This window comes from Montipora capricornis, chromosome 6 (genome assembly GCF_036669925.1).
Source record: "Montipora capricornis isolate CH-2021 chromosome 6, ASM3666992v2, whole genome shotgun sequence".
Lineage (NCBI taxonomy): Eukaryota > Metazoa > Cnidaria > Anthozoa > Scleractinia > Acroporidae > Montipora > Montipora capricornis.
In genome coordinates this window covers 72616548-72631213 of record NC_090888.1, presented here as the reverse complement: position 1 = coordinate 72631213, position 14666 = coordinate 72616548, and the positions used below count along the sequence as shown (strand labels likewise).

Below are 14666 nucleotides of genomic sequence, written 5' to 3'. Positions count from 1 at the left end.
TCCTAGAGTGTGACCACGTTTTTCATTTTTCATACATTTGTAAATTTTTCTGTAACAATGCAGTTCAGTTGAGTCTTAAGGACCGTCTAAGGCAGAATAAAAATCTTTGCATACCAAGCTTTTTGCTTTTCGGCAGGTTGGTTGAAACGTTTCGTCGTATTTCCTTTCATAGGTTCGACACCTAAGACTACGCTTTCAAAAGACAGCGAGTATTCAGGAGGCAAAATACGATATTACAAGTGTCCAAGATGATCTCTCTGAGATCAATCTAAGCAGTGGAAAAATTGCTGTTGATCTTTCAAGTGAACGGGAAGTGTTAGAGAATGAAGGTACGATCCGTGTTGTACTATTGAAACTGCAAAGGCCTGTTTTCTGTTCTATGCTTTTCAAAAAGGTGTACACTGTTACGCTCATTGCAATGTTGGACTTGTTAAAACGACTTCACAAACCCAAACTAAACGGTCTTACTTATCCTTAATGCTCTACTTTCTCAAATCCCATAATACATCTTGTTTACCTCTCCCTCCTCAATTTTTTTTTTTTTTTGCATAATCATTGTTTTCGATTTCTCCTGGGACATGAAGATGTCCCAAGAGAAATCGAAAACAATGCCTATGCAAATCTTTGGGGTGTAAAAGAGGTGTACTATGGGATTTGAGAAAGAAGGGGATGAAGAAGTTGGAAACCGATTTTTTTTTTTTTCATAACTGGTTATAAGCCTTCATTTTTCACTATGTTCACTTTTGTGGTGGCTCTCTCTAAAGTGACGTCACACACTACCGGTATATTTAAACGCCCTACAAACACTCTACAGTCAGCTCTCATTCTGCATTATGGCCTAACAACATCAACAACACGAATTTATTTGTATTCAACATCTTCTAGTTCTTTAAAAAAATAACAGCAATCTAGGCTTTCCAAAGTATCTGTGATTGTCAACTGCTGTCCGTAATAGCAAGACTGTTTCGCATACCAGTGTACGATACAAATAACCACACGGTGAAGTTGTAAAAAGTCACTAAATAATTAACATAATAGTAAAACTCAATGCAAAGGTAGAAAGTAAAACTCTGAAATGTTCAGAATGTAAAATGAAAAAACAATTTCAAGATCAGATCATATATACATTGGATAACATATAACAATCTTTGAATATTACAAACAGCAAAACGTCTATGGTAGGGGCGGTACGTGATACCGTAGAAGTCTACAGTGGAGAGAGTCTTTTTGCACAACTTCTTTTACAATTTTAAGCGGAGATTTGGCTCCTGTCCTTGCCGTGGGATGGTTGCAAGGAAAGAAGTTACTGTAGTAATTAAAAAGAGGTGTCAATCTTAGCGTTACTGTGTCATGTTAAATGTACTGGAAAATCTTAAGAAAATAGACAACCATTGTCTTTTGCTTAAAAACACGCCTCGATGCTATAGTCCTCGATGCTATGGTTGTCTATTGTTGTTGTTGTTGTCTTTTTGCAGCTCTAAATGGTGTCAGTGCAATTATACAAGAGAAGATAACCCAAATGAAGAGAATGTCTATGGAGTACTTCAGGGAAATAACAGAAAGATATGGTTTCAATTATGGACCTACCTTCTCGATCATCCGAGATGCATGGCAGTGTGAGAACGAGGGAATTTGTCTGATTGACATTAGCAGTTCGGATGAAATTCTAGGAGAAACTGGAATTTATGTTATCCACCCTTCCATTTTAGATGCATGTCTGCAATCCTGTTTCGTCCCCTTGGGAAGCTCGCTATCTGCTGACAAATCCATTGTATCGGTTGGCTTTAAAACAATCACCCTCAATGGTGTGCCATCATCTAGTCAGTTCTACTGCCATGTTATTGCAGATGAAAATACCTTTGGCAAATTTGACGTCACTCTAATGAGTCCTTCTGGGAGTGTTCTAGTCACAATGCATGATTTTCGCGTGGCGGAGCTAACAAATTCACCCAGGCAACTTCCTTTTGCTGAAATTGCTTACGAAGTGGAGTGGAAGGAAGATGACTTTAAAACACATGCCAAAACACTTCCAAGCCTTACTTGCATGGTACTCACAAACTCTTCGGATTTCTCGTTGAGATTAATAGGGAAACTCCAAAATGCTGAGATCAACGTTATTACCGTTCACTTGCCAAATGCCTGTTGTTTTGATAGTGAAGCCGAAAATGCAATTCGAGCCGCCCTTTCAGAAATACCAGCCTACAATATGAGCAACTTAAGGCTTGTCAATCTGTGGCCTTTACAATTGTCACTTCTTCCAGACAACTTCAAATTTATTGAGCAAATACAACGCCTCTCCTTCTACTCTTCTGCCTTTCTCATCAAGCTACTGGCAGATAAGCATGCTGTTGGTTCTCGACTGTTCCTTGTCACAGAGGGAACACAGCTATTACGTGACTATGGCAAGTCTCTCAAGGTTGTCGGCATTCCATGGGGCGCTACTGTGTGGGGACTGAAGCGAGCGGCAGCCCTAGAAGTAGTCACATTGAGAGTTACAATGGTTGATCTGAGCAACAAAGAGGATCAAAGAGAAGTAGATGCCTTGATTAATGAGATCCTCTGCGATAGCACTGAAGATGAGGTGATCTTTAAAGGTGGAAAACGATTCATCAATCGCATTTTGAGATCTGAAAGTCCCCGGATAAGTCCTAAAAACACAAGCACAGAAGACTACGCGAAAATGAAATGGTTGTATCTGTCAACAGTCCCCTTCACAAATACTCTGTGCTTGCGTGAACAGAGCTTTTCAAGCCCAGCACCCGCAGAAATCGCAGTAGATGCAAACTATTGCTGGACATTCTCCCAATCATTGTTGACGTTAACCAAACCAGAAGGATGCATCTTTATCAGTGGGAAAGTGACTCATCTTCCAGGATACAGCAATCCTGGTTTCAAAACAGGAGAGGAAGTTTGCGGAGTAATTCCTTCTGGGCGTGTTTCACGATTCAACTCCATTAACGCAAGAAATTTGTTTTTAAAGCCAATCAGTTTGACAATGGAACAAGCCACATGTGTTCCCCCGTGCCTAGCCCTAGCTTACTTTGCTGTTCAAAGAGCATCAACGGATGCGATTAACCAGAACATCCTGATACACCAAGCTAACCACAATCCTGGGCCAGCAGCAGTTGCTCTTGCCAAAGCAATGGGTCACAGGGTAGTCTGCATTATCCCTGACACCTGCAAAATTTGCACACATAGTTTTCTGCTCAGACTGGGTGCAAACTCTGTGGAACGACAATCTTTGTTCCTTCTTAACAGCAATTTAACCGATCATTTTGATGCAGTCATATTTTTCTCTTCACCTTTTCCAAACTCACTCAAGAAAAGTGGAGATTGCCTTAAAAAAGGGGGAAAACTCATTTTATTGGGCGCTCAGTGTAATGGCAACGTTGTATTTTCCGCCAACAAGTCTGTTGAGTACGTGAGAGGTGACGTATCAGATATTCTACGGTCTCCATCAGCATTCGAGAAGCTTACTGTGCAAAGCCTGGAATTGCTGGAAAGGAGAGGAGCCTTAAAGGAACTTTTGGAAATGCAAGTGGCGTCTGTGGACTTGCTGTCATCGATCAGATCTGCCAATAATTCAAGGAATGTGGCTTTATCTGATAAACAAGAATCACTAATATCCTCGGCCATTTCCTTATTCATCCGATCACTTCCAACATTTGACGAAGATGTTGCTCTTCAGAACATCCCATTAGTTTCGAAAGGCCTCGATGAATGCGGCTTGAAGGAAAACAGGACTTACTTAGTGGCAGGTGGAGTGAAGGGATTTGGATTTGAGGTCGCTTGTTGGATGGCAGAGAATGGAGCGAAGACCATAGTGCTGTTAAGCCGCTCCGAGCCCTCAGATGCTAAACGTCAACAGGTCAGGGAGATCGAGAAGAGGACCGGCACAAAAATATATACTTTTCAGGTGAATGAACCATATTTAACATCCTAGTCGTGATCATCAAGCCGCGCTTCTCTCCTAGGAAGAGGCTTCATGAAAGGAAAGGAAAGGAACTTTATTTAAGTGTCTGGTCGTTCTAGCGCTGAAGCACTAATTGGGGACACTGTAAATTGAAGTTAACAATTAACACAAATCAAGTCAAATTTTAGTTTTTGAGGAGAGGGGAAACCGGAGTACCCGGAGAAAAGCTCTCAGTGCAGAGTAGAGAACCAACAAACTCAAGCCACATATGACACCGAGTCTGGGAATCGAACCCGGGCCACATTGGTGGGAGGCGAGTGCTCTCACCACTGCGCCATCCCTGCACCCTGCACTCCTGCATCACTTCACACTGAGCAGAAAGCTTAACCCTTTACCCAAAAAATAACATGGTAATATCGATCTATTTTGGACGCCAGTGTGTCTTGAAATAGAAGAAATCCTAGGCTTTTGGTTACTTCTCTGCTGCCTTTGTTGATAACTTTATATACCTATATACCTGTCATTGGAACCGGTGCTTGAGCACTAATTGAGGTCAAATGTTCGTACTTGAAGAGAGCGAACGTACCAAGAGAAAAACGCTTTAAAGCAGGGAAATGACAAATCTTGACCACACATGTGTGATGTCATACATCTTTACCTGGACCCCTTTGGTGGCAGACGAGGGCTCTCATTTACTCTTTATTACTGTTTTATGCCGTAGTAACGTTTCGTATTAGGTTGATATATCCAACGACGAACAAATGTCAGAATTCACGGAGCAGCTTCAAGGTCTTCCAAGTGTGGCTGGCATCGTGCATACCGCCATGTTGCTTAGAGATGAATTCATCAAAGATCTTACATTTCAAGGGTTTAGTGATGTCATGGGTCCAAAAATCAAAGGTAGTCAGTCCTAACTTGTAAGACTTGTATTGTAACCATTCATGACTTTTTGGGATTAGGTATTCATTATTTACAAATAAAAGGTCGGCAATTTCTAATGTGACGCGCGTTACTTTGTTATCCCACAGAAATTGATTTCATTTTGGTGTCTTCTTATAGGTGTCGGCAAACAATGCATTCTATCGGGGTTACTTGAATACAGCTTGAACAGTTCCGAAAACGTGCATGCAGAAAATTTACAAAGATATGTGATCACCAATGAACCCTTTACCTGGCAAAAAATTCGCCTTTTCATTTACCATCGTTTCAAATAAAGACATGTAGAAGGTGCGCCACGCTTGCATTTTTGAGTCCCTAGTTGTTCAGTGAAAGGTGGAGCCTCTGACCTACATCAACGGAAATCTTTGTTTGTTCACCTGTTAAGAAGGGGACATTCAGATTGTTCGGCTGATATATTTATTTATTTATATATTTATCTTTTCAGACCTTAACATTCGCACAAAATGTATATTGATTCGACTTGTCTTTGCAAAATTAATCTAAAACAGTTTTTGAAGCAGTGTTCCTTAATTTTTTTATATTACATTATAATATTGTCTGCCATTACGGAAGCGACTGAAGGCAAGTACAATTTTGGACCAGTGAAAGCCGGGTGACGAAGAACACTGCATACTGCTTTAGTTTTCAATTACGATTACCAGCCTTTAAATGTTATGATCGTAACACCTCTACCGCAACCGTCTCAAAAGTGCTCCCGCACTAGTGTGCACACACTATCCAATCAGATTGAGAGAATAGTCATCTTCGATTTCCGTTTCGATAGTCTTAGCATACACGAATGGGTATTGATTCCTGCTAAGTAATGGAGGGATTTTGTTTCCTTTCAGGGTCCTTTTTGCTACACCAAATGAGCTTAGAAATGGATCTGGATTTTTTCGTTATGTTTTCCTCTATGGCTTCAGTCGTTGGTAACAGTGGACAGTCGTCATATTCTGCTTGCAATGCATTCCAAGATGCCCTTGCTCAGTACCGCAGACTTGTACTCGGTCTTCCCGGGCTTACCATAAACTGGGGACCAATCAGTGGAGCTGGTGTGATGGAGAGAAAAGCCGGGATCGCCAAATTGATGGTCTTTGCGGGACTGGGCTTCATTAATGCTAAGGAAGGTAAGCTGGATGTATTCAAAGAGCTAACAACTAAAGGCTCTCAAGAGTTTGACCAGAGTTTTCAGCTTCATTTTTTTCTGTTGGTGCTTTTAAACCATTCTGCCAAAAAACCTTCGAACTCGGATTCTCAATCACAATCCATGAAATTCTGCAATAAATCAAGATCCGTGTTCAACCCCAAGAATTTAGTCTGATACCTGCCATTTTACTGTTTTCTCACGAAAAACCTCACAAAAAAGCTTTCTTTTAACCCACGTTTTGAGTGATTGAGCTGAGAGAGTGCACAGGGACTCAGTGTCAGGACACTGAAGTGATGTGAAGTGAAGTCTTTATTTATCGAGGGTAGCTCAAAATAGCATCTAAATGCTAATAAACTAGAAGCCCTCATTACAAGATCAAAACATTTAAAATAGTTAAAAATCAGAGCTTATGATAAAATTATCAAAATCTAATTAAACTATGAAACAATTATTAGCATGCAGCACAGTGACCCACAATATTTATATAGAGAAATGATTTAAAGATTGCTGGTCTTTAAAAATCCTATTCCAAAGAGAATTTTTAAAAGTCTTGAGAGTAGTCTGAGATAGGATTGAAACCACGATAATGATGTGTTGTCTAAACCACAGGCATGTAGCTTGTCCATGATCATGATCAACCATATCAAAGGCCTTGCAGTAATCGATTAAGATCATGCCACTTACACGATTATTATCCAAGTTAAATAACAGTTCATCTATAATTCTGATCAGGGCTGTTTCTGTACTATGAAGCTTCCGGAAACCAGATTGTTTAGAGTAGATCAAGTTGTTTTCACCAAGATAGCGAGAGAGTGAGTCATGTACATGCCATTCAATTACTTTTGAGAGCACAGGCAAAACAGAAATTGGTCGATAATTATTTAAGTCCTCTGAGTTCCCACCTTTAAATAAAGGAGAGACTTTCACAGTCTTCCAGCGTTGAGGAAACGAGGCCGTATTGAAGGAATGATTTATTAGCTTGGCAATAGATGGAGCTATTATAGGAGCTGCTAACTTGAACATTCGTGGACTGAGCTTGTCGATACCACAGGCTTTGTGTAAATCAATGCTCTTAAGACAGCCAATGACCTTGGACTCTGTAATAGGTGGAATGGAAAAGAGTACGTTATTATCCTTTTTTGAGCAGACAAAATTGATCAGTTTAGACATGTCAAAGTTTGTTTGAGGAAGTAACGACCTGAGTTTATCGGCAACAGATGTAAAATGAGAATTAAACTCAGACGCCATTTCAGCTGTATCCTCGATAATGCGATCCTCAACTCGAAGGCTGTTCACACGTTTGGACTGATTAACCATTCCTGAGATTGATTTAATTATTTTCCATGTTCCTTTTGCGTTGTTTACATTTTGCTCCAGTTTAGAGACATAAAACTTGCGTTTAGCACTTCTTAACATGCTTACTGCTTTATTTCTCGCCTTTTTATAAAACTTTTAACAGTAAGGCATCCCTAAACTGTAGTTGCTTTATAATCGCAGGTGTTATCCAAGGAGCTTGATTAACACGAGCAACACGTTTAATTCTCCATGGACAGTGTTGTTCAAGAGCGTCATTAAATAGTTTCTCCCAGGAGTCCAACATGTCATCAATGTCATCAAAAATAAAGACAGAATCCCAAGGGGTCTGCATTAGAGTTTGTTTAAAAAGTTCAGCATCAAACCTTTTCATGTTGCGGTATTGTATATAGTTATTGATCTTTCTGGCGTTGGGACGTTCACGTTGATTACTATATTTTCTCACCGCAAACAAAGGTAGATGATCAGCAAGTCCAACAACAGGACAAACAATATTATGGATCCTATAAGAATGGTTTGAATAGATATGGTCCAAACAGGTTCCGCTCATTGGACGTGTTATTTCAAGCACAAGTTGATTAAGATTCATAGCCAATAAACCTTTGCTGAGATGATGTTTCTTGAATTTTAGCCGATCAAGTGCATTAATGTTCCAGTCTCCAAGTAAAATGAGCTCTTTATTCAGAAGATAAGCCTGTTCAATGTTTTTTTCCATAAATAAAACCACTTTTGGACTTGTTCGAAAACTGACTCGAAACAGTTTCTCCTGATTTTTCCCTCTGTGTTGAGAGTTCTATAAGTACTAAGGAATTGTTTTCACACCACGATGCACAGATAATCCAAAAAAAAACATTACATTAGGTAAATCTAGACGGATGGTGCTTTGCCTTTTTTTTCGCCGAGGCACAACTTTTACGTCAAATTGGAGTATTTCGGTTTGATGATTGGTTTTCTCTAAAAAATATGAAATGACATTTAAAGAAAGCGCTCTGTTAAAAAAAAGAACATGAAACAAAAAAAACGCTTTCTTTTCTACAAAGGGTGTTCAAATGCAAGTATGCTCATCTAAAACGTGTTATTAAGCGACAGGAAGGATGTCTTAGGAAATCTGTTTCACCATTTAAATACAGTGGACCTTACTGGATCTGGCTTGTAGTAATGAAGCAACTTGTCACACAACAAAAAAATCACGTAAGGAAAAAATCCTTACCACTTGCATTGACCTCTTGCTATTGTCTTTGTCATCATTAACATCATCATCATTATTGTTTTGGCTGTTGTTTGCAGGGGTCAAACATATGGCCAAGGTGCTGCGTGAGGAGCCAGAACGCTGCCAGATTGCCCTGTTTAATGCAGACTGGCCTCGATTCTTAAATAGCAATCCAGGGCTGCAAAAAAATCCACGATTGTCCCTGATTGGTCCTGAATCTAGAAGTACCAATGATTTAACTCGGCCACAAGAATCCCTGGGACAAAATATCATTTTTGAACAAGATCAAGATAAGAGGGAGCAGCTTGTCAACGAATACATTGAGGCCTCACTGCCGGACTGGCTTGGGAATTGGTCGCTTACTGAAGTGGATATGAATAAAAACTTATACAGCTGTGGTGTAGATTCCACATTAGCTCTGACTATAAAATCGCAGCTTGAAAATGACTTACAAGTTTCCTTTGAGGTACGTTGGCCAATTGCTTGAACGTAAGTTAAATTTCTAAACATCTCAGAATTGAAGTGCCCCTGTGACCAAAAAATCAATTCTTCTTTTCCTTTGGATTTCAAAACTATGTGACCCAAGTTTTAAGCATTGATAAAAAAGACAACTGTTTATTTTAACTGGAATTTTCCTATTTAACGGTCAGCCATTACTAACTTTGAAATCTTGAGGGAGCTGGATCGATGAGAAAATGACGTCAGGCTCGCTAGTTTAAGAATGTAATGCATGTGCGGCTGATTTAATGTGCAGCACGGGAATTTCGGGTTTTGAACTCCTGTTTTGCATATATAATAAGCACCATTTACACGCTGAAATTTTAAGCTAGAGAGTAAATGAAGTCACTTTTCCCTAAATCCAACCCTCTGAGGTCCAATAGGTCAGTTTTGAACATAAGCAATGGCGAACCGTGAAATCCAAAACTTACACTCAAAGTAAACAGCCTTTGGATAAAAATCAAAGTTCTATAGTTTCCCAGTCAGGTATTAAAGCAAACACACTATCAATCTGAAGGAAAAAAGGAAGTGAGTTAACTTTTTGATCATAGTAGAACTTTTAAATATGTAGACACCGTCTCTTTTTTCACCATCCAAGTTCAGTGAAGTGTGAGAGAATCCCAAGAGTGCATAACTTGTATCGGTTTTCTATAAAAAGAAGAAGTGATGCTGCATTATGCATCGGTGAAAGTAGGCAATTCACTAGTTTCACTATAACTTTCTATAACGGCTAGTTTTAGTAAAATAACCGACTGTTGTCGTTGTCAAAATAAATTTTAATCTTAGGTTTGAAATGTACTGTCTTTAATTACTTTAATTTAGGAAAAAAGAAGCCGACTTCTCTGAGGGCCTTTTCACATGATCCCAGTTCACCGGGCTGGCTCCGGTACCGGGATAAAATTGGTTTCTATTCATGACAAGTTTCAGTCCGGTTTCCGAGATGACAAGAGGTGGTGCAGCCATTCAGGCATCAAAAAGCTATTGATCAAGCCTGGGAAGAGTTTCTCGTTTTTCTCTGTCCAAGCATAGTTAATGTACGGAGATGGTTGTGAAATTCTGCATGTTTTTGTTGTTGTTGTTGTTTTACGCGTTAGTTCGCTGTGTTGGCCCCGACCACGCACAAAGCACACCCTTGTTCTAAAAGACAGCCAATCATTTGTTTTAAACTCATTTGTGAACCTGCAGTAATCTCCATTCCGAATCACGTCGACATGTATTTAATCTATTGGTAAGGTCCTGTAGTTCATTGCTGTTATCCGTGATTAATGCATCGAAGGTTATTCACCAGCAATACTTGAACACATACACCACCTGTAAACTCTTCGAGTGATCTACTTACAATCTCCTCCAGAAAGACATTAAAAAGACTTGGCGACAAAACGAGCCCTTGTCTCACCCCAACACTACATTTCGCTCCAACCTTCACTTTGCTTGTTGACTTTGTATAAAGTTGTTCAAGTGCTCTCATAATGTTCACGTCTATTCCAGCATGTTTCCTTAACACTGCCCATATAGTATCATGCCATACCCTATCAAATGCTTTTCTGTAGTCGACGAAATTCAAGAATACTTTTGAGTCGTGTTCAATGTACTTTTTGCACAATATCCTGAAATCGGTTACTTGTTCCGCGGTACTTCTTCCTGCTCTAAAACCTGCCCGACGAACATCCAACACAGATTCCACAGTTAGTGTAATTCACCTTTGAAGGATCTCTAACCTTACTTTGCTAGCAGGACTGATAAGAGTAATCTTTTATTGATCTGTGGTCACAACACTTACGCTACGCTTACTTTGGGATTGGAATCGTTGTCCAGACTTCAGGCCAAATTCCTGTCTGTAGGATCTTGCTGCAAATATCATGAAGTATCTCTAATTTGGTAGCTCTGGCCGTTTGGGCGATCCCAGGTTACTAACCTGATTGCTTGTGTTTAAAAAGTGTGTTGGCGATCACTAACTTGTGTCTTTCTCAAACTCTAATGCTTTCTCTCCTCTATCATTGGTTGCTCCCATACTGTACCCGTCTACGACACCTTTTCAATCTGGTATGGTGTCACCGCCAATCTGTGCATTCCAGTCACCCATGACTATTAGGTAGTGTCTTTCGTTTGAGTTTTCAATGGCTTCCTCCAGTTCGTTGAAGGACTCGATATCTTCTTCTGTGGATAAACCTGGATAATGTTGATTTTGGTATTGCGTAGCAATTCTAATCTGAATTATTCTGCTAGATGTAGGATTACACTCAAGAAATGATCTGGTGTTGATTTTCTTCACGAGAAATCCAACTCCTCTAGCTTTCGTGTCTTTTTGGTTCTCCACTCCACGAAATCTTGTCTCCATTATCTAGCGTTGTTTCACCAACTGTGGTCCACCGCCTCTCCGCTAATCCAAGGATATTACAGTCATAGCTGCGTACAGATCGCGTAAAGAGTTCTAACATTTAACGTACCCACTGTAAATCACTTTTAAACAAGGTTCTGATGCAGGTGGCAATCAGTAGCTAACTTACTACTTCCGTCCTGATCACACTCTGTGACAAGTGCAGCCATATTTAGCCCGGGCTCAGACCGATCCGGCAAAAGAGCCCCGGTGGTGAAGTAAGAGCTCATCCACCCTTTGGTGGTTTTGTTTTTTTTGTCCTGCTAGGTGTCCACACACCCTCCTCAACCTGGCTGGCTAGTCAGGTGTGGGGGGCCAGTTTAGTCGCCGATCGCCTGACCATGCGACAGATAGTACCGGGCTACATGGTACCAGTAGCAGCCCATGAAGACTGACCATAAGGACTGACTTGACGAGAAGACTAGAGAGTCTAATCATTTGCAGATCTCATTACAAAGGCAGCACTTTCTGCTCAGTTATTTACAGACCATGAGTGTTGGTCCTGCCAGAGTCAAACTCACGACCTCCCGCATGGCGGCCCAGTGCTCAACCAACTGAGCCACAGTGCGAAATTGATCTTCACTCTCAACCAGGGGGAAGGGGAAACGTCGACAGAGTGTCTTTGATTGCTTTGTATTGTTACCACCAACAAGAGCCTATTTTAACGCTCCTGACACCTTTGGCACTGTTTAGTTTTGCGGCAAAAGATGGCTGTCAGGCATCGAAACCGTCAACTACAATTCTGAATTTTCTTTGGCTATGTTTACAGAATTTGCTTAATTTATTTGATCTAATTCTAGTGGAACGAATTTCTTCAAGAATTTTGGCAATGTTCATCCTATCACGAGACATTTTCGTCCTGGGCTGAAGTGTTAACATAGCAAAAATCTCCAGCCCGTTTACCGAGATCCGGGAACTGAGCCATCCCACCCTCTCATATGAACACACCGACCGTTCTACAAAGGATTTAGAGGTGAAGCGAGATCTCGGAAAACGAGAAAGCTAGGCCAATCGGGCTCATATATGAAGAGGCCCTGAGTGAAGTAGTCGGCTGTAGGAACTTATTGAAAACCTCTGCAATTTCACGGAAATATATGGTTTATGCTTTATTATTGATTTATTGATTGATCTATTTAACGTGTATATAGAGGATTCAATCTACACATTCTTACTTACAAACAAAGGGAAAGTTACTGGGTGTTGAGATTAGCTGACGGACTGCATACATGCACATAATAAAATACAGAGATGCATGGCCTTAACATACAGGCGAGTACTCTTCATACGTCATTATTTAAACTGTCTAGCGATCTACAACTCGGAAATGCCGTCCTCAAAGGGCACACACCCTCTGGTTGAAAATGCTGACTAGACAAGACAGTGCACTGCGTAATTACAAACCTTTGCTATATTCAGGTCTTCTACTTCATGCAGCCTGACACCACTTTGTCGAAAATGGTCAAAGACATCAATATCAAGCTAAGTGGAAATAGTCCAGATTCTCAAGCAGCCAATGAGCAGCCTCAAAGAAGCGACCAGCAGGAAACCAACTCCGAACAAATCCTTAGCCAGATAAGAGTGGTACCGCTGTACACTCCCGAGAGCTCAGCTATTAAGTTTTTCTGTGTTCATCCATCTCATCGCTATGCCATGAGTTTGGTACCGATATCAACTGGTTTTCAAGGACAGGTAAAATCCGAAAGTCGATATTCTTTAAATGTCCACTAACAACAGCAGCAAATGCTTCTGTGACATCATTCAGATAACATACAATATGATATGACAAACAACCTACTTCCTCAAAGGACACTTGAACACTGAGTGCTCCCCTAATGGAGCCACCTTTTTCAAAAAGGAACAGCCTGCGTAGCAAGTGTTTCCATGCAAACGCAGAGCTCCGAAGACATTCTCCCTCATTCCGGCCTCGCGAAAAATGGGATGAGAGGCTGACCTGTCTCCTTCCTTATGTTTCGTTGTTGCACAGAGATTAAAGAGGCTTTAATCTGGTAAACTTGCCAGGCATCTAAAACAGAGCATACAATACATAATTTATGCATGTGTGACGTTTGTGCATTTTGATTTGTAGGACCAGGTGTCCTTCTATGCGCTGGGTTTCACTGACCCCACGACAGTTAGCGACGACTGGGGTGGAGTGCGCGAACTTGCTACACACTATGTCACGTTAATTTCGGCAGAGCAGCGGCATGGACCATACTTCCTCGGTGGATACTCATACGGGGGAATGCTCGCGTACGAAATAGCGTCATTATTGACAGAGCAAAACCAAATGGTGGGGTTTTTGGCAATGATTGACACGTTTCCGTGGTTTTCGCGATCATATGCCATCCGCACCAGATTTACTTCAATAGTGGGGGACAAAAGGTCACAAGTTCGACATGTTGAGGTTTGTTTGGTAGTGTCAGCCAATGCTAAGTTTTTCGCCATGAGGCGAAGCTGAATCGAATGCGCTATTGACCCGTGGCCCTTGAGGGCGAAGGGTCTAATTGTGTTAGTATCATCCAACTAGTCGGACAGCATAGGCAATAATAAAGTTAGCAAATGCAAGTTGAATAAATATTTATTTGGGAATAAAACGAAAGAAAGCGTCACGCTTTTGGATACTCGAGGACTATTACTATTAGTCCTCCAGTAGCGCAGCCAATTAAAATGCAGGATTTGCATTAGTCCGCTAGTTGGGTGATACTAAATAGATTTAGTCAAGCCTAAAAGCGGAGCTCCAGGGTTATTTATTCTTACTGGCTTTACTTAAACAACGAATTTACGGGATGAAACAATTTTAATTTTTTTTGTTCAAATAAAGAAAACCAAATAAAACAATCTAAAACGCCCTAACAGAAAGTTTACAAGAAGAGTTTACCGCCATACTGAGTACATTACCAAATATCATCACGGTCGTGCATCTTCCTTTAAAAATGAGAGTGCCAAATAAACTTCCGACCGGAAATTGAATATTCTGAATTAACGTTTTGGATTGAAACCGGCGAAAAATGCAGGAAAACATATTTTCCAAACCATGTTCCAACTGAACACGAAAAGCGTCGACGGTTAAGATCTTTAGTTGACGTGGTATAGCCGTGTAGCCGCATCGAGCCACAGAAAGCACATGAAAAATCAAGCCTCATTTATGTTTAGGTGTCCTAATATCAAAGAAGTACGCTATAAACGGCGACAATGTTGGGCGTATTGATTATTATTATTATTATGACTATTATTATCATTATTATTATTATTATTATTATTATTATTA

General features: G+C 40.5%; 1 protein-coding gene across 1 annotated transcript in view; it reads left to right on the top strand.

Moving 5' to 3' along the window:
- The window catches only part of LOC138054457 (mycocerosic acid synthase-like), a 40404-nt gene that overhangs the window by 13750 nt on the left and 11988 nt on the right, over nucleotides 1–14666 (top strand). The window contains exons 4-10 of the mRNA XM_068900898.1: nucleotides 173–329; nucleotides 1476–3916; nucleotides 4651–4813; nucleotides 5701–5979; nucleotides 8601–8989; nucleotides 12815–13087; nucleotides 13485–13802. Of these exons, the coding sequence (XP_068756999.1) occupies nucleotides 173–329; nucleotides 1476–3916; nucleotides 4651–4813; nucleotides 5701–5979; nucleotides 8601–8989; nucleotides 12815–13087; nucleotides 13485–13802 (4020 nt within the window). The remainder of the gene's footprint in view (nucleotides 1–172; nucleotides 330–1475; nucleotides 3917–4650; nucleotides 4814–5700; nucleotides 5980–8600; nucleotides 8990–12814; nucleotides 13088–13484; nucleotides 13803–14666) is intronic.